Consider the following 21,230-nt stretch of genomic DNA (forward strand, 5'->3'; position numbering starts at 1 on the left):
ACTTGTTTCATGGCCTTTTTTACGATATTGCTACAAAATGAAACATGCAACTCCTTGGTCAATCTCTAAAAGGTTAAATTCTCCCCTCTTTATGTCTTTAATATTTTTGAACTCTGGTAATCTTGTAGCATCAGATGATACTGTCCCACAGGAATATATGTGCTGTAACTTCAAGTAATCAAGTTGTTTCAAGTAGTTAGCCATCTTAATAATTTAGCTACAGCCTGAATGCCCTATGTCAGTCAGTGGCTGGCACAACCTTGACCTACGCCTCAGAGTTGAGAGTTTTGTGACTTTTACTCTCATTTGACTTCATCTGTTTTAACCTCTTACGTATTTCTGAACCCATCTCTTCCTCTCCACCCTCATAATTAATGATTGCCCTAATGCATCATCTGTCATCTTTCCTATTTTAGGAATCTATTAAGTGGTTTTCCTGCCTCTCGGTCTTAACCCTTTCAAGCCTATCCCCATTTTAACTACTCCTTCCCCGCCAATTTTTGACTTAATGGGTCCCATCCATACCTCCAAAGTCACCCCAACCAGTCATACTAAACTTGAGTTCCTTAAACTTGGACTGTTACTCATGTCTTGGCCCTTTGTTGTTCACGTGTCTGGAATCCCCGTCCACACACTGAAGTCCAAAACACTCAAACTTCTAACATCTGCCCCTCCCATAGGCAGACTGATCTCCCTTCTGATAACAGAGATACTGCCCTAAATCTTGTCATTCTTTGCTTACATCGTTTCCCTTAAAAGACACTTAAGTATTGAATGGCAAAGCTGTAAGTAGCTTATTCCTTCACCTTTTATTCTCATCACTTGGTTAGTGTTTGCTGAATCAACAGATACAAGAACGGACTGCGGATGCGCACGTCCAAACACGTCCGGATTGTTCCCTCTCAAACATATGTTAAGACCTTTTGCTATGTGGTGTAAATAATTAAAAGCAGGCACGTATATGGCGCTTACTATAGGCTAAGAACACATACCAACCCGTATTAAATCTTCACAACCCTATGAAGTAGGCACAACTATGATCTATAGTTTACAGGTGAGGACAGCTGAGGCCCAGAGGTGATGAATTGCTCAGTTACACAATCAATAGGCCGGCAAGGCCCAGGGTCAGTCCCACCCAGTGTGACCTGAACTACGACATTTAACTTCTATATGCTGTGGAAGTTGTTATACTGTGTAGGAACTGCGATTACAATGTCCACTCCACGAGAGGAGTGTTTTGCTCGCTACTGTCCTTCAGGGTTCAGAAAAGGGCACACCGGATACGCTGGGTGAATGAATCCGGTTAGGTCAGAAGCCATTACGGGCATTTTTTGGACCCTTGCCCACTGCTCCAACCTCAAATCCTACTACTGTCTTCCAGGAGAATCCTAATGACACATGGTTGCCCGAAGTGCTGCGTGTCTGCGTCGCCGCTTCCTCGCACCCCGCTTCCTATCCCGCTAAGTCATCGCCGGCTCTGGGCGGCTTTCCTGGCTGGCGAGGTTTACATCCTCTGCGATGTACTGCATTTTCTTTAACCCTTTCTACCAGACTGCTGGGTTCTCCCGGGACTGCGGCTCCGTCTCATTATTCTATCTTCTTCCTACTGCGTGCGGCAACGTCGCCTCTCAGTAAACGTTTACTGTCCCCTCCGAGCCGTAGCGGGTCAGTGTCTGCGGACCCCGGCCTCCGCCACCCTGTGACCTCCCCGCCTTCCTCCTCCCCTCCCCGGGGGAAGGCTTCTCAGGCAGACGTTCTCCTCTTTATGGGTGGCACGATTCTCGGTTTTAAGCGTTTCGCGTCCTCGAAGCGAGCGATCTTTCGTGGTGGGGTGGGTGGTAAACACACTGACCCCAGATGACTGTCCGTGAAACGTCCCTTCCAAGAACCCCGAAGCTAGTGACCCCGCCGCCACCGCTGGGCATCCTGGAACTCTGCGGCCCGCGTCAAGGGGCTCGGTCCTGCCGGGGAAGCGGCGACCGGTCCCCACCCCCACCCCGCCGGGGCCCCCGCCCCGCACCGCAGCCGGGCCGCCGCCTCACAATGGCCGGGAGCCGCGTCACCGCGCGCAGGGATCCCGTCCACGCTCGCTCCCCTCCCCCACTCGCCGCTGTTCCGGGCCCGGCCCTGGGTGCACACAGTCTCCTCCGAGCGTCCCCTGAGGCCCAGGAGAGGGAGGCGAGGCTAGCTCTTCCGGGCGGGGCCGGGCCGTCGTTCGTCTGGTGTCACCGGCGGCCCCTGTGGAGGAACTACTTTCTCTCCGGAGGGGGGACTACTTCGCGGAGGCGTCGGAGCTGGCGCAAAGCATGGCGGTGGCGGCGGCGGCGGCTGCTGCGGCGGCGGCGGCGGCGCGCCTAAGGTAGAGGGACGCCGGCCCGGTCAGGCCTCGGCGCGGCCTACACGCTTCGCTCGCCCGCTCCCGCCCCGGCCCCGCTCCCGGCCATGGCGGAGCCCTCGCCAGCCCGACGCCCGGTGCCCCTCATTGAGTCGGGTAAGACGCGCTGCCCGCGCCCTCCCCGCGGCGCCCCCGCCCCCGCCCCCGCCCCGGCCCCCTCCCCGCCGCGGCGCCCGCGCTTGACCCGACTCCCCGTCTCCCCGCAGAGCTGTACTTTCTCATCGCCCGGTACCTATCGGCCGGCCCGTGTCGGAGAGCCGCCCAGGTGAGTGCGGGCCCGTGGGCGGCGGCGGCCGGGGTGCCGGGGTCCCGGCCTCGCCGCCGCCTGGGGTCGCGGGAGGAGGGCGCCGGGCGGACCGGGGTGCGGCCCCCGCCCCCCTAACTGCGCGTCCTGTCCCTTGCAGGTGCTGGTGCAGGAGCTGGAGCAGTACCAGGTCTGTGCTTCGCGGCGTCGCCCGCGCCTGCCCCGCCGCGTCCCCTGCGTCCCCTCCTGGCCTTGCCCCGGGGCCGCTTCCCAGCTCCCCCGCCCCCGCCCCGCTACCCAGCCGCCCCCCACCCCGTCCCCGCGCGGTGGTCACTCGTGTGCGTCTCGGGTCTTTGCAGTTGCTGCCGAAGAGGTTGGATTGGGAGGGCAACGAGCACAACAGGAGCTACGAGGAATTGGTGAGACTTTTGACATTTCCATCCCGGTGTTTCCGAGCCCCCTCCCCACGCCCCCTTTTCGGGGTCCTGCAGGAGGGGCGAAGTGACCGAGCCGCGCTCGGAGGGGTCGGGCGGGCGTCCGTGGCGTCACCGGGACAGCGGGACTCTCCCCTGTGGGTTTTGTTTTGTTTTGGGGGTGGCTGGGTTTGTTTGGGTAGGAAACAGCCTGCGGGGGCGGCGGGGCGGCGGTGGGGGCGACCCTGCGCCGCGGTTTGTGGCGGGGTGGGTCCCCAGGTGCGGCTGCCTATGGCGAGAGCCGGGGGCGCACCAGCCATTCAGCGAGCAGTTCTCATCCGTGTTTCTTCCTAACGCGACTTGTAACTCGGCCTCTGATTGGCCTTCCTCCTTTTGCCCCGCCCAGATCTTGCAGCCACTTGTTCCCTAGGAATAGAAGCACTCGTGTATGAAAGGTGGAGAAACGTTTCTCTCTTTAGCATTTTTTTTTTCTTCAGCAGAGTGATAAAAATCTCGCTGCTGTGAGAATATGCCACTCCTTCAATACTTCTGCCTCTCTAAACTGTGCTATTCTTGCTCAATGCCTTAGAAAACTTATTTCAATGAATTTTTATACTGCTCTTGCTGTGTATAACAATACAGGCTCTAGCTGCATTTCTCTCTCTAGAGCACCGTTAATGTAGATTACAGTTATCTTTTCACTGTACTTTGTCATCTTTTTGAGTTACTCACAATTTGTAAGTTTGTTTTATCCACTCGTTTTGTCCTTAGTGGAATAAGACGTTTTTCAGAAAAATGTTTCCGGTTTGTGTATTCGGATAAAGGATTTCTTTAGTTGCCAGACCGTGTTCAGCATTTTGTATGAGCAAGACAACTGAAAAAAAAAAATAGAATTGCTGAATGATCTTTTAGCACAGTTCTAAAACCTGCAAGCAGAATTGGTAGAATGTGATCACCATTTTTGAATTAAGAAAAGAACAGACCTAGGGGGATTTGTGATTTGTATATGAACAGTTAAGTATTAACACTTAAAGTTGGATGAAAGTGGTAAGATACTCTCTTTCAGTGTCAGTTTTAATATTTGCCTTCCTAGAGTTTTTTGAAGCAAACACTTAAAAGTGAGTATTTTCAAAGTGAGCTCTAAAAATTCTGCATTATGGCAGAATTTTTGTGTTGTCTTGAGTTTGATATTTTGGGTCTTAAGTCAAGGAAATCTTTAAAGTAAAGGACTGCTCTGATTTGTTTTCACTCCTGTTGATAGTGAAAATAGTGATGTCAGTGAAGCAGAAAAACCTTATTGACATGACAGTGCAGTCATGCTACTACAGAGAAAATTGCTTACATTTTGAAATAAGCATAACGTTATAACTACTGGGAAAGTTACTGTTAAAATAGATTTATCTGTATTTTTGACTTTTGCTGTTAGAGTTGCACAAAACTACTTAAAATTCTGTTTTCAGTTATTCAGAATCTCTGTGATTTGCCCCTGTGATGTGGCTGTGACACATCATCTCATTGTCTGGATGATTTGTCTGATGGATATTCTCCTCTTTTACCTTCCTCCCTCCTTTCCCAGCACTAAGAGGTAGAGGATGAGCTTCCTGTATAGGGAATTCTTCTTTTGTCAAGGTTATATGAGTACCTTCTGGTTCTCCAAAGAAAGTCTTGTTTTTCTTTTTAAAAATTTTAAGAAGTATTTTAAACATATGCAAATGGGAATAATATGGTGAATCCCTATATATCATAAACAAATTCATTACCAATTTGCTGTACTTGTTTTGTTTTTTATATTTAGTTTGAATTGGGCTTCAGACCAGGTCCTTGCATTGTGCTGAAATTATCTTCAGTCTCTTTTTATCTCGTATAGTTTTTCTCCTCTGCTGTTGATTTACTGAAGAAACTGCGTTAGTTATTCTGTAGAATGTTTCAGTCTGGTTTTGTCTGATTGTTTATGATATTTGTTTACTCATGTTTAATTTATTCCTTTTTCTTAATAGTTCTCGTTCTTGAATCAGAACTATTTGGGAAGCTTTATAAAATCTGGATGCCCAGGCTATGCCTCAGACCAGTTAAATCAGAATCTTTGTAGTGGGACTGGACATCACTATTTTTTAAAGCCTTTCTAGTGATTCCAGTATCATTGTTTACAAAGCTATAGTTTATCTTAGACTTGTGACCATACTGTTATTAGAACCTGTGCTTTGGAAGCATGGATATTTTTGATATTTCTTAGGAGAATTTAGACTAGTTATCTTTCAATACCTAACCCTGCAGTAGCAGTTAGACTTGTGAATTTAATTGGAGTTTTCATGATTTATAGGTAGTGAAGGAAGGGGAGAAATGAAATAGTATTATAGAATTGGGCATAGGAATTAGGAATGACTAGATTTGTAAAGGAGAGGTGTGTTTAGAAAGGGGAAAGAGATTTTACATACTTTGTAATTGAATAGCATGATAAATTTTTGTAGGCCAATATCTTAACCAGAAAAAAAATCAGAAGATTCTTACATTGTGGTCTATCGTTAAGGGGAGTATTGTCATTAAATTTTTTTTTTAATGTTTGAGTAAGCCTTTTGTGCAAGGAAAAGACAAAAGTTATTTATATTGAGTCAGTATTTAGTTTATTAGAATTGTAAGCGGTCATTCTTCTTAAACTTTTAAGTTCATTTACAAGTCATATAAATGTAGTAACAGAAACAAGTATATTTGTTTCTACATTTTGATTAGTGTTTAATTTGTCATGAGAATTTAATCTTAAAGTATTTAACATCACTTAATATCACTAGTTAAATTTTCTAGAGGGTTCACATTATACTTAAACATAAATGATGATTTTAGTCAGCTCAAGATGGCGAACTTAGATCTAAGCATAATCTTTCTAAGAACTTAACTTTTGTAAATATAATTTTAAATTTACTGTAGTAAGTTGTAATTTTTTACTCTTTCAAACATTAAAAATAATTCAGTAATTACAAAACTTGATGTTGTATCAGAGTAGCTATAACTTGCACACATGCATCCAGACCTCTTTCCTTCATCTCTACTTATTTGTTAACCTTCCTTAGTTCGTGCATGAGCTCGCCAATCCAAGGGGATAGTGGTATTACCATCTGGGAGCTCCCTACTAGATTAAGGACTCAGATGATGATTGAAGATTATAATCCAAGACTTGGATTTTGAGTGCATTGCCAGATAGACTCTACTTGAGTCTCAGGTTGAGTCTTTTTTTATAGCAAGGCTACTTATTTACCCATTTAAAACAAAACAGCTCTGTATTCCCTACCTGTATTGCAGCTTTTTGCAACCAGTGCAACCATTACCACTTTATTTTCATTGTGGGATTCTGAAGACCCTTCATCCTGAGTGGAGTTTATCTTTTCTCTCTGTGGATTCTGCATTTTCTTTGTACTCGACTATAGAAATCTATCGTTTTTATAGGCATTTCATTGATAACCCTTGGGAACACTTAATGATTGTGGCAGCGTGATGATAGGTTCTAGTCTAGCAATTGAGCAGTATTAAATTAGAAATCTGGGTTTTGGTGCCAGGTGGCTGGGCTGTAATCTTGGCTTTCTTTTGTTGCTTACTAGATGTTCTAATCTTAGGCAAATTAATTAATCTCTACCTCAGTTTCTTGATCTGTATAACAAGGATAATAGTAATTGTATCAAAGTGTCATTGTAAACATTCTGTGGGAAAAAATGACTTTACAGTGCCTGGTGCACAGTACTATTTATTAGTATCAATATGGATAGGATGATAAGTCAGTATTGTGTAGACTTCCCCTTCACTTAATTTATGTTTGTAGGCTCTTAGGAAATAACAAAATAACGGTCTCTGTGAGTTTTCATACTTGAATGAATGATGCCTGGTATTTACCCTTAATGGATGACCACAAAATAGGATGGGGAACTAGCAGCTGTCTCTGGCTCAGCGCTAAGTGATGGTGTTGGTGGTGTCTGAATCACTTAGCCTTGACTGTGCTGCTGTGTTGACATATAATACTGACCCAAAGTCCATAGTTCACCAGTGTTTTCTTACACTTATATTAGATGCTCTTGATGTTGTACATTCTATGGATTTGGACAAATGTACATAACATATATCCACCAGTATAGAATCATAGAGTAATTTTACTGCCCCAAAAATTCTTCGTTCTGCCTTAATATCTCTCCCTTCCTGCTGCTGATCTTTTTGCTGTCTCCATGCATAGTTTTGCCTTTTCCAGAATTTAACCCTTTTTTAAAAATTAGGAAATGCTCTCTCCCCTGTATAGTACTTCTTGTCTTAAAGGCTAACTTTGCCTCATGTTATTGTAGCCACCCTGCTTTTTTTTGATTAATGATGGCATAGTATGTCTTTTTTATCCTTTTACTTTTTAGTCTTCCTGTGGTCTCATTTTTAAAATGTGCCTTCTGAAACAGAATGCAGATTTATTATTCAGTCTTTCAGTTAAGAGTGTTTAAACCATTTGTATTTAATGTAATTACTTAAATGTAATTGTGTCAGGTCGGCCAGGTCTGTTTTGTATGTCCTATTTGTTTCTTCTCTCACTTTCTTTTGGATTAATCACTGTTATTCTATTTATTTTTTATTGCTTTTCCATTATATATCCTTTTATTCTTTTAGTGGTTACTGTAGAGATGTGTTACCATTTACTTTACGTACTTTACCACTTCTCTTAAATGAAGTTAAAACTGTTCATTATCACCTTCATGTCCTTAAGGGCTGTTACCATATTTGACTTTTACATTTGTTACAAGCTTTTCCAGGTGTTATTGCAGTTGTTTTAAAGTCAATATTCATTTCTTACCTATCCGTATACCTTTTCTGATATTTGTAATTCCTTCCTTTCTTTCCATGCCTCTTACTTGTGATTTATTTATTTATTTTCAGTCTCTGCAACTTATTTTGGTATTTCTTTTAATGAAAGTTTGTTGGCAGTGACTTCAGTTTTCCTTTTTCTTTCTTTCCCTTTTGGTTTGAAAACATCTTTGTTTTGTTTTTATTTTTAAAGATTTTTTTTTTTTAGCTGTGAAATTCTGGTTGGTTGGTTGGTTTTTATTTATTTATTTTCTTTCAGCACATTGATATTGAAAACCCAGCAGTCTTACTACTTTTCTTTTCAAGATGATGTTTTTCCTTTTGGCTGCTTTTTAAGATTTTCATTTTGTCTTTAATTTTCAGAAGTTTTACTGTGATACACTGTAGTCATTACCTATTGCTGCATAACAGATTATCCCAAAACTTTGTAAGTTAAAAGAACTCAGATTTATTATTGTCTCACAGTTTCTTTAAGTCAGGAGTCCAGGCACAGCTGAGCTGTGTTCTCCATCTCAGTCTCAAGGCTGTAATCAAAGTGTTGGCCAGAGCTGAGGTTTCAATTAAAGGCTTGGCTATGGAAGGATCTCCTTCCAAGTTCGCGTGGTTTTTGGAGGGCTTGAGTTCCTGGGGTGGGTTGTTGGACTGAGAGCCTCAGTTCATACCAGTTGGCTGCCCTCAGCTCCTTGTCTCGTTTATCTCTCCAACATGGAAGCTTGCGTCATTGAAAGATGGAAGCTAACAAGGCAATAGTCTGCTTGCAAGACAGAAGTCACAATCTTTTGTAACCTAATAATAGATGTGTTGCTCGATGTTAGGGCATTCTGTTGTTTGGAAGTAACTTACTCAGTGAGAGGGAATTCCCTGAATCTGTGAATACTGGAGGGTGGGGTTATCGGGGCTCATGTCCGGGGCTCCTACCAGATGTACCTAGGTAGATTCTTTGCCTTTACTTTGCTTGGGATTCTCTGAGCTTCTTGAATCTAGAATATCAAGTAGTCTAACATATATAAAGTCCCATATGGAAAAGATGGAAGAATGGGGCAGATTAATGTTTTGAAGAGATAATGACTGAGCATTTTTCAACATCTGGGCCATCTCTGGGTCTGCTTCTGTTAGCCACTCCCTCTCTTGACCCAGGGTCACATTTTGCTTTGTTGTGTATCTCATCATCTTTTTGTGTTAAAAGAGGAGAAGCTGATGTATAGTCACAAAGGATGTGCTCTTTTTTTTCTCTCAAAGCTGTTGGTGTGTGTAGTTGGGTCAGTCTGATTTGTATCTGCTTATCTCTGCCCTTTATTGCAGCTTTAGTTGTGTTCATCTCATAACTGTCTTCACATGTTTTCAGGGTGGGATCAATACTTTCTTCCAGCAGTTTGGAATTTGGGCCCTGGGAGAGATTCTTGAGTTGCCTGTCCTTTATAACTGAGTTGCCAGCTTTCCAAACTTTGTAAGATCTTCCTCTGCTTTATAGTCCAGCTGCCTACTTTTTGGTTACTGAAGAGTTCTCTTTGTTCTCCACTCCTACGTTGGCTTTTTACCCTGTTGTCCTGTCTGTAGCCTTAGGGGGTTCTCCAGCTGCTCAGCGCCCGGGTTTTGGCCCTGTGCAGCTGGCGAAGGCCTACGGAAAGGAGTGGAGCGGGTATGGACTTACTCTGACAGAGGCTCCTTAGCGTTCTAATCAGTCATGCCAGTTTGGGGACAGCTCAGTGATAGAGCGCGTGCTTAGCATGCACGAGGTCCTGGGTTCAATCCCCAGTGCCTCCATAAAAATAAGTAGATAAATAAATGTAGTTACTTCCCTCCCAAACAAAACAAATAAAAACAAAAATATTTGTGGGGGGAGGGTGTAGCGCAGTGGTAGAGCAAGTGGCTAGCATGCATGAGGTCCTGCATTCAATCTCCAGTACTTCCATTAAAATAAATAATTAAATAAATAAACCTAATTACCTAGCCCTCCCCCCTTAATCAGTCATGCCAGCCCACAGGAGGCTGTTGAAAAGTTTGGTAGATTTTTTCTTCTGTGTCATTTCTTCCTGTGTCTTTCCTAGGGATGAAAGCAACTGTTTCTTTTCTGTTCACAGAAGGTCTCCTCAGTTTGTGGTGTGTAGTTAATTTAGATTTTATTTCTCAGCTCTGTGAAGGGGGTAAAAGTTACTTTTAAGCTAATCCAGCTTGTTTTCATTTTTAAGGTGAGACCAATAGTTTCTCACATTTATCCTCTTTTAAATAGTTGGAATAAATGATTGCTTTGAACTTTTAAAAATTATGTGGGGCATATAACCATCTGTAATTATCTGTAGGTATGCCTAATTATACTTCCTAGCACATAGTAGGCTCTCAGTATTTATTCAAAGAATTAATATTGTTTAATCCTTAGTATATTTTCTTTCTGAGAACCCATCAAACAATTTGGTTATTAAATAATGTCTCATCTTTGATTTCTTAAAATCTCTAAGATGTGTAGTTTGTAGGTCAGAGCAGTGTTTTAACACTGAATGGTCATGAGATACATTGAAGTTACACATTCCTTTTTTTTTTTTTTTGGTTCCTTAATCCATTTCATTAGGAACTTGCAAAATAGAATCTTTCAGTGATTATTTACTATCTTTCATTTTTTTATGTAGAAATGGGAAAGTTGCTTTTTGAACATAGAACTTTTGTGTTAAAATTATGTAATAAGTCTAACAATGCAGGGTGAATTATGCACTCAGTATTACTTTAGAATTTGACTTTCATTTTAGTATTTGTAATGGAGTAGGTGAAAGATTTGGATGTGAGAATTGAACTGCTTAGAAAAAATTTCTCTATGTTGATTTTAATCAGTGTGCATATATTTGGCATTAAAAAATGTTTGGAGGCCATCCTGGCTCTAAAATTCTTGTGATACTCCTGGATTATTTCCTTACATGCTGTTTTTATTAAGATGCAGCATAGCTGATGACAGTGATCTGGTGATAGAGAGTTGCAAAACCAGACAGTCTGGATTTGTATTTTTAGCTCTGCTGTTTTAGCTTTTTAATGCCTGTGACTGTTTTCTCATCTGTGAAAATGAGGAGAAATAGTTTGGAGGTGTAGTAAGTTAGTGCATATAAAGTTCTTAGGACAGTGTCAGATAGTAATCACTGTATTAAGTTTTAACTATTATTAATGTGATAAGGAACTAATTTTAATCAAAACCTTAAAATAGTTAGAAAGTGTACCTTGTACATTGCAAGTGTTTAGTATTACCTAGCATTTGTTATTTTTGTGACTTGGTTATGACTTGTTAGATGTAGAACTAGAACTGTTAATCACATCCTTGTGGGTCAGGATAGTCCCCTAACCCCTTTATTCTGGTATCTATTAGTTAAATTATTGGTGTATCTGAAACTGGATTCTAAATTGAGAGACCTTTGGCTTGAGAAAGACCTTGTATTAGAGCCTCAATTTAAAGCCTTAAAATTTGCCCTTATTTTTGTTAATGTTTGAAGATGTTGATAGTGGTGTTTGTATCAGGGTGTAACAAGTGATATGTAGTTAGTTCATTAGTTTTTTCAATGTGAACTGTGACTAAAAATTGTCCTAATGCTAAATAAAAATTTCTTATGTTTGTTGTAGAATATGTAGAAGTGCAAAAGCAAAGAGAAAGTGAAAAAATTACTAAAATGAGTGTTTATTTTTCTTTATGCATATATGCTAACAAAAATAAACTAAAAAATTATGTTGTGAATTCCTTTTCCATTTCTCTGGAACATTTTATCTAACCATTTGCTTCTTGGACATTTGGTTGGTTTCCAGTTTTTTTCTATTAGTGATTCAATGAATATCAAAATAAGATGTCTGTATCTATGCATTCATTTGTAGTTTATATAATTGTTACTTATAATTAGAAACTTAATCATTAGGTAAAATGGTTTACATGTTTTTAATGTTTATTGTAAATTTGCTTTCCTTATGCCACTTCCTGTTTAAACCCCTGACTACCATATGTGAGAATATACTGATTTCATAGCCAGATAACCTTTTAAGTTTTTACCAATCTGATGGATAAAATAGTATCAGTGCTAAGTTTTTTTTTTTTTTTTTTTGGCCAAGTACTGCACAAAAATTAACAGCATTAACCTATGTAATCTCTTTTAATTTTCTTAGCAACACTATTACCTTGTATGTATCATGATTTCCTGTTTGAAATGAAACTAGAAGAGACAAGTAACTTGGATAAAGTTATACTCATAAGGGGCAGGTCCAGGCTGTAAGCCCCATTTTGTGTTGGATTCACTAATGGGTGATGCATTTATTCAGTAAATGAATGTTTACCGTGTTCAGAGTTCTAGGGATACCAGTGTGGATGAGATGGACAAGGCTCCTGCTTTCATGGAATTTAGGCCTAAGGGATGAAGCTGTTTGGAAGCAGCTGACACGTTACTCATACAAATTCAGATGGGTGATGAGGATTGGGAAGGGAGGGTGAAAGGAGGTACCAGGTATTTCGGATGGGTGGTGAGGGTTTTGTTGACAGGGTAGCATTTGACCTGCATGATGAAAAGGGGACAGCCATGTGAAGACCAGAGGAAAGGGTGGTCACCATCAGCCTTAACAACCCGCTTAACCTCTGACCCACTCTGACCCAGCAGTTATGTGCCTAGGACTGTTTTTTAAGGGAGTAAGTTTATTAGCTGTTGATAATTCAACTTTTCTGAACTGCCTTTTTTATATCTTTTGCCTGCTTTTCTGCTGCTGTCTTACTGTTTTGTAAGAATTCTCTATGTATTTAGGTTATTCTTTAATCTGTCACATGTTCTAAATTCCTTTTTCCAGTTTGCAGGGAGCCTTTTAGCTTTCTTTGGAGGTTGTTTAGAGGTTTAAGATTTTTAATTTTGTTACATCTGTTAATCTTTATTTTGCCTTTATGGTTTGTCCTTAAAATCTTTCTGTACTAGAAAGTTATGAAGGCAGTATTATGTTCCTATTCGTTTAAATTTTTTCTAGGCCATTTGTAATTTCTTTTTTACTGTCTTTATGTAGAGTTTATTTTAGCATTTGGCCGGTGTGACATATGGATCTAACCTTTTCCAGATTGTCAATTTGCACGCACCATCTGCGTCATCTCCTTACCAGAGAATGCAGTCATTATCATTTCCTAAATTCTTTCTGACTTTCCTCTGTGGATTTTTTCTGTGCTATTTTAATGATTGAACTTTTATAATATAGTTTATTACTTAATAAAATTGTTCTTTCAAATTCCCTTTTTAAAAAAAATCAGCGTTTTAGCTGTGGTCATTAAATACAATGTTGTACTTTAAGCTGTTAAGGAATTAGGAAGGAATTTGTTCTGAACTATACCTTAAACAGTAGCTGTGTAGCTATGGGTGCTTTCTTACTTTTTATTTCCTATTCATTTGGGAAATAATATTTCTGTTCTGAATACTTAATTGCATTTACTTAAGTATTTCAGACATTTCAGGACTCAGCAGCTGAACCTAGAATCTCCATCAAGTACATTTCTTTTATTTGATTCTATAAACTCTTGATTTGTGTTTGTATTGCATGTTATGAATTTGTTTTAAAGACATAGCTAAAATGAATAGGTTTTATTTCTTTTGGTCATTTGGAATATGACAAACTTCTGGGTGAAAAAATGAACTAAGTCTGGCTAGGAGATGTTTTGCATTAATGTTGATATCTGTGGTCTTTACTATGTTCATGTGGCTGAAATTGTTATTTGACCAAGAACTTTATTATTTCATATCTTCTGTATGCTGAAGCATGTTTAAAATACATGTGTTTTACTACGTTGATTGCCACGTCACCCAAATTTGGGTGACAGTTGTGTTTCCTCAGGGGCACCCAGTCCACAGTGGCCGATCAACGTGTTAAAGTGTGCCTGTCTCTTCTGTTTTAATACATCTTGTGAAACTATTTTTTAAAATGAAGTTTGACTTTTTTGAGAATATTTCTTAATTAAGTTCTATGTAGGAGCCAGACTTTAATTAGTCCTTGCACATTTTGATCATATTCTGCTTAGAAAATTCTGCTGTTTTGATTTGATACAAGGAAAATCTCAAGATGAGTGTTTTCTTTTCAAAAGTCAGCTGATTTATGGATAAAGTCCCAGAGAATTTTGCATTCTGTGTTTTATCTTTTTCAGATGATCTGATGGTAGGTCTAGAAACAGCAGGAGAACTCCCTATCTAGAATATCAAAAATCTTAAGTTTTTTTTGTCTTCTTGAATAGTTTGTAATTTGGAAAGGCTTATATCGTCTAGAAAGAAGGGGCCATTGTTTTGCTAAAGGAGGAAGAAAATGAAATTAGCAGATTGCATAGGAAGGCTAACTAAGAATACGTCCCATTTAACATTGGAGTCAGCATTGATAGCATTTTCCAGGCAAGCCTCGTTTTATTGAGATGGTTGGTGGGTGACTTTGCTATAGATACTCACGTTGGTGGTCATGCTGTTACGGTTTGTAAGGTTGTGTAGCACATGAAAAGAGGCTTATAGAATACTTTATTTGCTTAGAAGGAGTGGCTTAAGTAATAATAAAGATATATAATGATGTTTTACAAGTCTGTAGATGGAATTGATGCAGTGATTTAATGGTGTCATTAATGAATGTCTTTATATTTGGGTGGCCTTGACATTTTGGCTTTTTTCCCCTCAGACTCTTAGTTTTACTGTTGCTAAATGATTCTTGCAGTTCTTGCCATCATATCCTAGAAATGATGGGAGGGAAGGATTCTTTTTTCCTGTGACTATTTTACTTTGTTACTTTTTTGTTTTTGTTGTTGTTAAATTTTTTGTGTGCGGATGGTAATTAGGTTTATTTATTTATTTATTTTTAATGAAGGCAGTGGGGATTGAACCCAGGACCTTGTACATTCAAGGCACGTGGCCTACCATTGAGCTATACGACTCCCCTGCCCTCTGCCCCCATGACTGTTTCATTAGAACTTTCCCAGGAACATTGCCCCTGCCTCAGGAGATTTCTTCTCTGTCATTGGCCAGAACTAGATCACATGGCCTCCTAGTTTATGAAAGAATCTGGAAAAGTAAGCTAGTGTTAAAGTAGGGAGGTAGTGGCTGTTGGGTAAGCAAGCAGTCACTGCTCTGGGAAGCTAAAAATAGTTAACTTTTTTGAATTAAAATGCATTTAAATGCTTTTTAACACCAACACTAGAACATTTCTCTGTCTAGGTTCTTTCGTGTATACTAAGTGTTAAGCTCTTTTTTCCTCTTATTTCTTTGGGACTATTTATCCTGCCAGTGACTACGAAACCTGTACTTCTTTACAGAGCTTAGAAAAGAGGCCAAGAACATCTGTCTCATCAGAGCTGAGGGGAGTTACTTAAGCAAAGAAGACACTAAATTTTTTATTTTGTATAAAAGGCAGTGATCTCTGTCCCTTCCTTGTGTTTTATTGTTATATGGTACCTTTCAATGTTATAGGAATTACGGTATAATAGTTTACTTATACATTTTCCATTGCAGGATTTCTAGATATAGTTTAAAATAATTTGAGGGGAAGCTGAAGGTCAGACAGGTGCATATTAAAGGTATTAAATATTCCTCCTGGATCCTAATTAGATTACAGCATCTCTTTACAGAAAAAGCTACTTTTTTCCTGTAACTTTCCAATTAGTCAGCTTATCTAGACCCTACTACCACTCTTTGTAACTGCTTCCCTGGGCTTGAAGGGGCTTGTGCTCACAGCAGTATTTGGCAATAGTGATATTAATACAAGTGATCCTAGAATTGTGGCTGATAAACTTTCTGAGAGTGAACCTGGTTACAAAGAACAGGATGGCAGGGAAACTGGATATTTGACAATTGGAGGAATTTAGTTTCTTGCCTGATTCTTGGAGACCTTGAGTAACTGTGGCTTACTCATTGAAGTTGCTGGTAGATACTGTTACTAACGTTCATATCTAGGACTTGAGAATACTGAAGGAAAATTATCTATTGATTTTATCAATATGGTATTTTTACTAATCCAAGACCATTTTCTTTGTTGACTATTTTGCTGTTGTTTATATTGGGACTAGAACTGTATTATTTTTTCAGATAAACCTCATTTTATACAAAAATAGGATAATTTCCCCCATCTTTGATTATGTTACGTTATCATTTATTTGATTATGTTGGAATCCTCAGGAAAAACGCAAAGAAACTGTAATTCTCCTTATGGGAATTACAGCTGCTGTATGGAGTCCATGTTCCTATAATACCTGGACTTTATCTAGATGTACTTGCCTATGTTGAGCCTTCCTATTATTTTAATGATCAGCTTTATTGCTTCTTCAATCCAGGCAGTGAGTAAAATCTCCCTATTTGTAAAGCTCTTCTTCTGTATTGTTTAAGAGATAAAATAAGATGTCTAGCACTAGGAAGCAATCTGTTTAAAGTTTTCTATCCATACCTTTTCTATCTGGAGAATTTCTTTTTATCTGTATCTTTCATCGCTGATCTTCAAAAACAAGTCTCTATCCTCAGATAGGGTTGGTTGTGTAACCTCAAAACTTAGTTATGTAAGAAGTTCTCTAACCAACTGAATAGTGAAAATCTCAAAGAAAACAGTTAGAATGATTTTCCACTTTACAGAAGCTATGTTACCATTGCCCAAAGTCATTTTATCTTAAATATTTAATCCTTTTAGATATGTTGTTTAAATCAGTCAGTGCAGTTACTTTTCTGTGTTTTTTGTTTTCTTATTTGTAATACTGATAAGTTCTTAGATCTGATTTTCTTGGTCCTTTTGGAATTACCTTTTAGTTCTTCCTATCTCCCTCTCCTCTCCTACGATGAGCTAATTATCTTCAACAGCTTTTGGACTTTCACATATTGACACTTTGAAGCGCAGAGTGTGGATGAATATTAAATACTTTTTTGAGGTCTGTCTGAGCTTTGATGTATCTTTTGAGTTTTGCCTTGCAATATCTGTCACGGTGGGAAATGTGAGTCAGGTTGGAAAGTTGAAGATGTCACCAGGGCTTATGAACAAAATTTATATTGAATCCAGGTTTATTTTACATTTGAATTCATGATTCAGAACCAAAATTGAGGTCTAGAACTCTGTTTCAAATTTCTTTGGAGCAGTGTATCTCAAGGAGTTTGAAAATGTGTGGGGCACTGTTGGTGTTGGAGTGGCTTGGGGAATGTTATTGGCATTAATGGAAGGGAGCCAGAGATACTCGATGTCCTGGAAGTGGGGACAGTCCTGTACTGTGATATTTTATCAGAGCTTCCTCATGCTGGTAGCATCATGATTGAGAAACCCTAGGGATGAAGCATAAAAGTTTATGCCAAATACGTTCATATCAGGTAACATTAGGCATATTCATGAGTTAAATTGAACAGTATCCTTTGTGTTCTTGTTTATTTTTTGAGGTATAGTTGATGTACAATAAACTGCACATAAAATATTCAAGTTGATACATTTGGGTGTGTGTTAACACTCGTGAAACCCGTCACCACAGTGAAGATAGTGAATTTGTCTATTGCACCCAGAAGTGTTCTCTTCATAATTCCTCCTGTTTCTCTCCCAGCCCCAGCAACCTCTGACCTGCTCTCTATAACTGTATATTAAGTTGCATTTTCTTGATTTTTATATAAATGAAATCATACAGTGTGTGCTTTTTTTTCTGGCTTCTTTCAGCATAATTCATTCTTGTCATTGTGTGTTATTAACTTTTTAAAAAATTGCTGAATAGTGTTCCATTGTGCAGGTATACAGTAATGTGTGTATTCGTTCACCTGTTACTGGACATTTGGATTGTGTCCACTTTGGGACTTAAAAAGAAAGCTGATCAGGAAAATTCACTTACAAACCTTTATGTGGACGTGTGCTTGCATTTTTCTTGGGTAAAAACAGATGTTGAGCTCCTTTTCATGTGTTTATTTGCCATCTGTGTATCTTTATTTGGTGAAGTGTCTGATCAGATCTTCAGCCTATTCTGAAAAAATTAGGTTTTTTATTAAATTGAGTTTTGAGAGTTTTTTATATATTTTGGATACAAGTCCTTTATTAGATACATACTTTACAAATATTTTCTTTCTGTCTGTGGTTGTCCTTTTATTATCTTACTAATGTCTTTTGAAAAATCAGAAGTTGTTAGTTTTGCTAGAGTCCGTTTATTGATTTATTCTTCTGTGTCTTATGTTTGATGTCGTTTTAGAAATCTTTGCCTAGCCTTAGGTCGTAAAGATTTTCTCTAGTGTTTTCTTTTATAAGTTTTATAGTTTTAGATGAACATTTAGATCTGTGATCTGTTTTGAGATAATATTTGATAATGATGTATGGGTTAAAGTTAATATTTATTTTTTGGCAAGTGGATTTCACTTGTTCTAGCATCATTTGTTGAAAAGATTATCTTTTCTTTTTTGCACCTTTGCCAAAAATCAGTTGTTCTTACAGAACAAGTCCTGAAATCAGGTATTGTTAGCCCTCAACTTTGTTCTTTTTCAAAGCTGCTTTGGCTTTTGTAAGCAATTTGCATATACATTTTAGAATAAAACTGTCAATTTCTACAAAAAAAAAACTACTGGGATTTTGATTGGAATGGCTTTGAATCTGTAGATCAATTTACCACTTGTTTAGGTCTTTTAATTTCTCTCAGCAGTATTTTGTAGTTTACCTTGTACATGTTATCCACCCTTTTTGTCAACCTTACCCCTAAGTATTTACTATTTTTTGATACTGTCGTAAAAAAATGTTGTTTTTAAAACTTGCTCTCCAATCAGGTCTTATCCAATAAGCATGTGGCTCCTGATCATCTGTTGCAAATCTGCCAGCGCATCGGCCCAATGTTGGATAAAGAAATTCCACCCAGTATTTCAAGAGTCACTTCTTTACTTGGTGCAGGAAGGCAGTCTTTGCTACGTACAGCAAAAGGTACCTTAATTTGAAGAAGTGTTCTGCTTTGTATTCCTAGCTTAATAATTATTATAATTGTGAAGTAATGTAAGCTTTGTGGAAGAAAGGTGATATGTAACTAAAAACCATGCTGTGGACTATAAAATTCTCTGCATTTAGCATAGACATTGAATTTTATTATATCAGTGTTTAATGGGTCCTTCTGCATTTAAAAAAATGAAAAAGGTATAGATGTTAAGCTTAAAAGCTTGAATTTATTCTAAGATGTGTTTGAGGTTTTATCATTGTGAGTTCTTAATTTTCCATTTTGTAGCTCACTTATAACTTCATTGAATGTAATTGTATGTGTCTAATAAACTCTTCAAATGCTAGAAGTATTTCATTTGATATTTAGATTCTGCAAGCCTTTTGTTAAAAGGGACGTGATTTTCTAAATTTGGTAGCAGTTTGAAAATGAGCACCAAAAATGTACAATTGCATGGTTCTTTTTTCACCAGTTTAATTTTTTTGTGGAATTAATGTGGTAGCAAAATGTTTGGAATTGCTGTTCTTTTTCTGTTAGCTTGGTATAAATCACTTAGACTAAGTACCTGTATGTGATGTGATCTATGTATACAACATGGCTTAACTGCTAATGGGCGAGAATGTTGGCTCTTCTGATCCTGGGCGTACGTCAAGTTCATCCCTCATGATTGCTTTTAAGATCTGTCGCTGATGTGATGCTGCCTCTTAGATGCACCACCAGTGTAAAGCTTGACTGAGAAAGAACAACCCTCCCTCTTGGTTCCGTGCCAGACTGGCTTGTCAGCTTCAGTTGTTTCATAGTGCTCCGTGGTCATGCCACACTGTGGCTTGCGTCAGGAAACTGGTCATATTCTTCCTCTTTCTGTGTTCCTATTCAACTTGTAATTATTCTGTTTTAGGTTGTTATATAGTAGTTGCCTGGGTAGCCTGTTTTCCTCTGTTTTCTTTACTTGTGTCAAGCTCAATGTCGTTTTGTGATGAGCTCTGCTTTAGAACTGGCAGACGTTAGAAGAGACTTCAGCAAGCTGTCCTAGGGTAGGGACCGTATTTCTGTTTTGTACTAGTGACATGAGAGGATGCCTTGTAACTGCTCTTTGATAATGATAGTGGTAATGAATTCATTCATGTAAAACATGATATGCCTGTTAGTTTGGGGCACCCGAGGCTCAGTAGAGGTTTATATGATGCCTTTCTTCCCTTCCTCTTTCAGTGGTGAAGAAGCTGATTTCTAGCACAGCACAATCTGTGTTCTGCCGCTCTCTCCTATAGAGGGGGTAGACATTTTTCTTAGTGTATTTGGTGGTAGATCAAAGAGGGATGGGACTTCAGACTTAGTGTTCAGACTCACAGATCCTGTTGTGTATGCTCTTGTGTAAAGGATTATCTGTGATCCTGAAACAAGAGGAAAGCTGTTTAATTTTGTCAGTACTTTCTAAGGAGATTAAAGTCTTGGTAATATTGGCCAACATTAATTTTAAAACTCAGCACCATTTAAACAAGTTGATTAAGTCAAGGATTTTCATATAAATCAAACTAAAATTTTCCTTACAAAAATTTCCGTATTTGGAAAGTTGGATCAGTTGTGATTAAGACCTTTATCATTAATGATTGTATAGTATAGTTCTGTGATGAAAAATAAAAACTTATTTGGCATTGAGTGGGAGTCAAAAGATCTGGTTTTATGGCCCATCTTGGCTAATCATTTGCAGTGGATCTCTTTGAAGGTCCTGGAACCTTTGAGCCTCAGTTACCTCACTTGTAAATTGGCGATAATACCTACCTCACAGGGTTGTTGTGAGGATTCAATGAGATAATGTATGTGGAAAGCACTTTGTACATTGTAAAGTGCTGCACAAATGTTAGTTGTTGTTGTTGTATCCAAGATGTCTTACATTTTTTTTTCCTTCAGAAATAGTCTAATAAACCTCTAGGGCTTTTCTGTTAAAGTATATTAGTTGGTAAACCTTTGAATAAACAGTTTATTACAATATACGTAAGTATTCTATAAAATCTTTCTTGGGGTTAACTTTCAAGATTTTATGTGTATCTAAAATTCATTTTAAAGACTGCAGGCACACAGTTTGGAAGGGCTCTGCCTTTGCTGCTCTTCATAGAGGAAGACCTCCTGAAATGCCGGTGAACTACGGTTCCCCACCAAGTCTTGGTAAGTGAGCTTGGCTTTTCAGATGCACAAAACCATTTTTTAAATTTCTTGACCAACTTTGTACCTGCTGTATTAAAACTTGAAATACTGGTAATGTTTCAAATGTATTATTTTCCTAAAGATATTACTAAAAGTAATAAAAGCTAATAAAAAACAGACTGTTTTTTAGGGCAGACTGTCTTATTTTAATAAGCCTGTACTAGTGCTTATAAGAGAACAGAATTGGGAGGAAACTTCATCTTAAGGATTTCTCTAACATTGGTTTTTGTGACCCTCTAGAAATTGTTTTGGAGTTTTTCTTAGCTTTTTACATATTGG

At 39.0% G+C, this 21,230-nt stretch overlaps 1 protein-coding gene across 3 annotated transcripts in view; it reads left to right on the plus strand.

Moving 5' to 3' along the window:
• The first annotated feature begins 2,285 nt into the window (after nucleotides 1–2,285).
• Nucleotides 2,286–21,230, plus strand: part of BRWD1 (bromodomain and WD repeat domain containing 1) — a 106,714-nt gene continuing 87,769 nt past the window's right edge. For all 3 annotated transcript variants that reach the window (XM_074353727.1, XM_074353790.1, XM_074353861.1), the window contains exons 1-6: nucleotides 2,286–2,491; nucleotides 2,602–2,660; nucleotides 2,800–2,829; nucleotides 2,999–3,058; nucleotides 18,592–18,742; nucleotides 20,814–20,912. In XM_074353727.1, the coding sequence (XP_074209828.1) occupies nucleotides 2,443–2,491; nucleotides 2,602–2,660; nucleotides 2,800–2,829; nucleotides 2,999–3,058; nucleotides 18,592–18,742; nucleotides 20,814–20,912 (448 nt within the window). In that variant the 5' untranslated portion in view covers nucleotides 2,286–2,442. The remainder of the gene's footprint in view (nucleotides 2,492–2,601; nucleotides 2,661–2,799; nucleotides 2,830–2,998; nucleotides 3,059–18,591; nucleotides 18,743–20,813; nucleotides 20,913–21,230) is intronic.

The sequence above is a fragment of the Camelus bactrianus genome, chromosome 1, assembly GCF_048773025.1.
Source record: "Camelus bactrianus isolate YW-2024 breed Bactrian camel chromosome 1, ASM4877302v1, whole genome shotgun sequence".
Lineage (NCBI taxonomy): Eukaryota > Metazoa > Chordata > Mammalia > Artiodactyla > Camelidae > Camelus > Camelus bactrianus.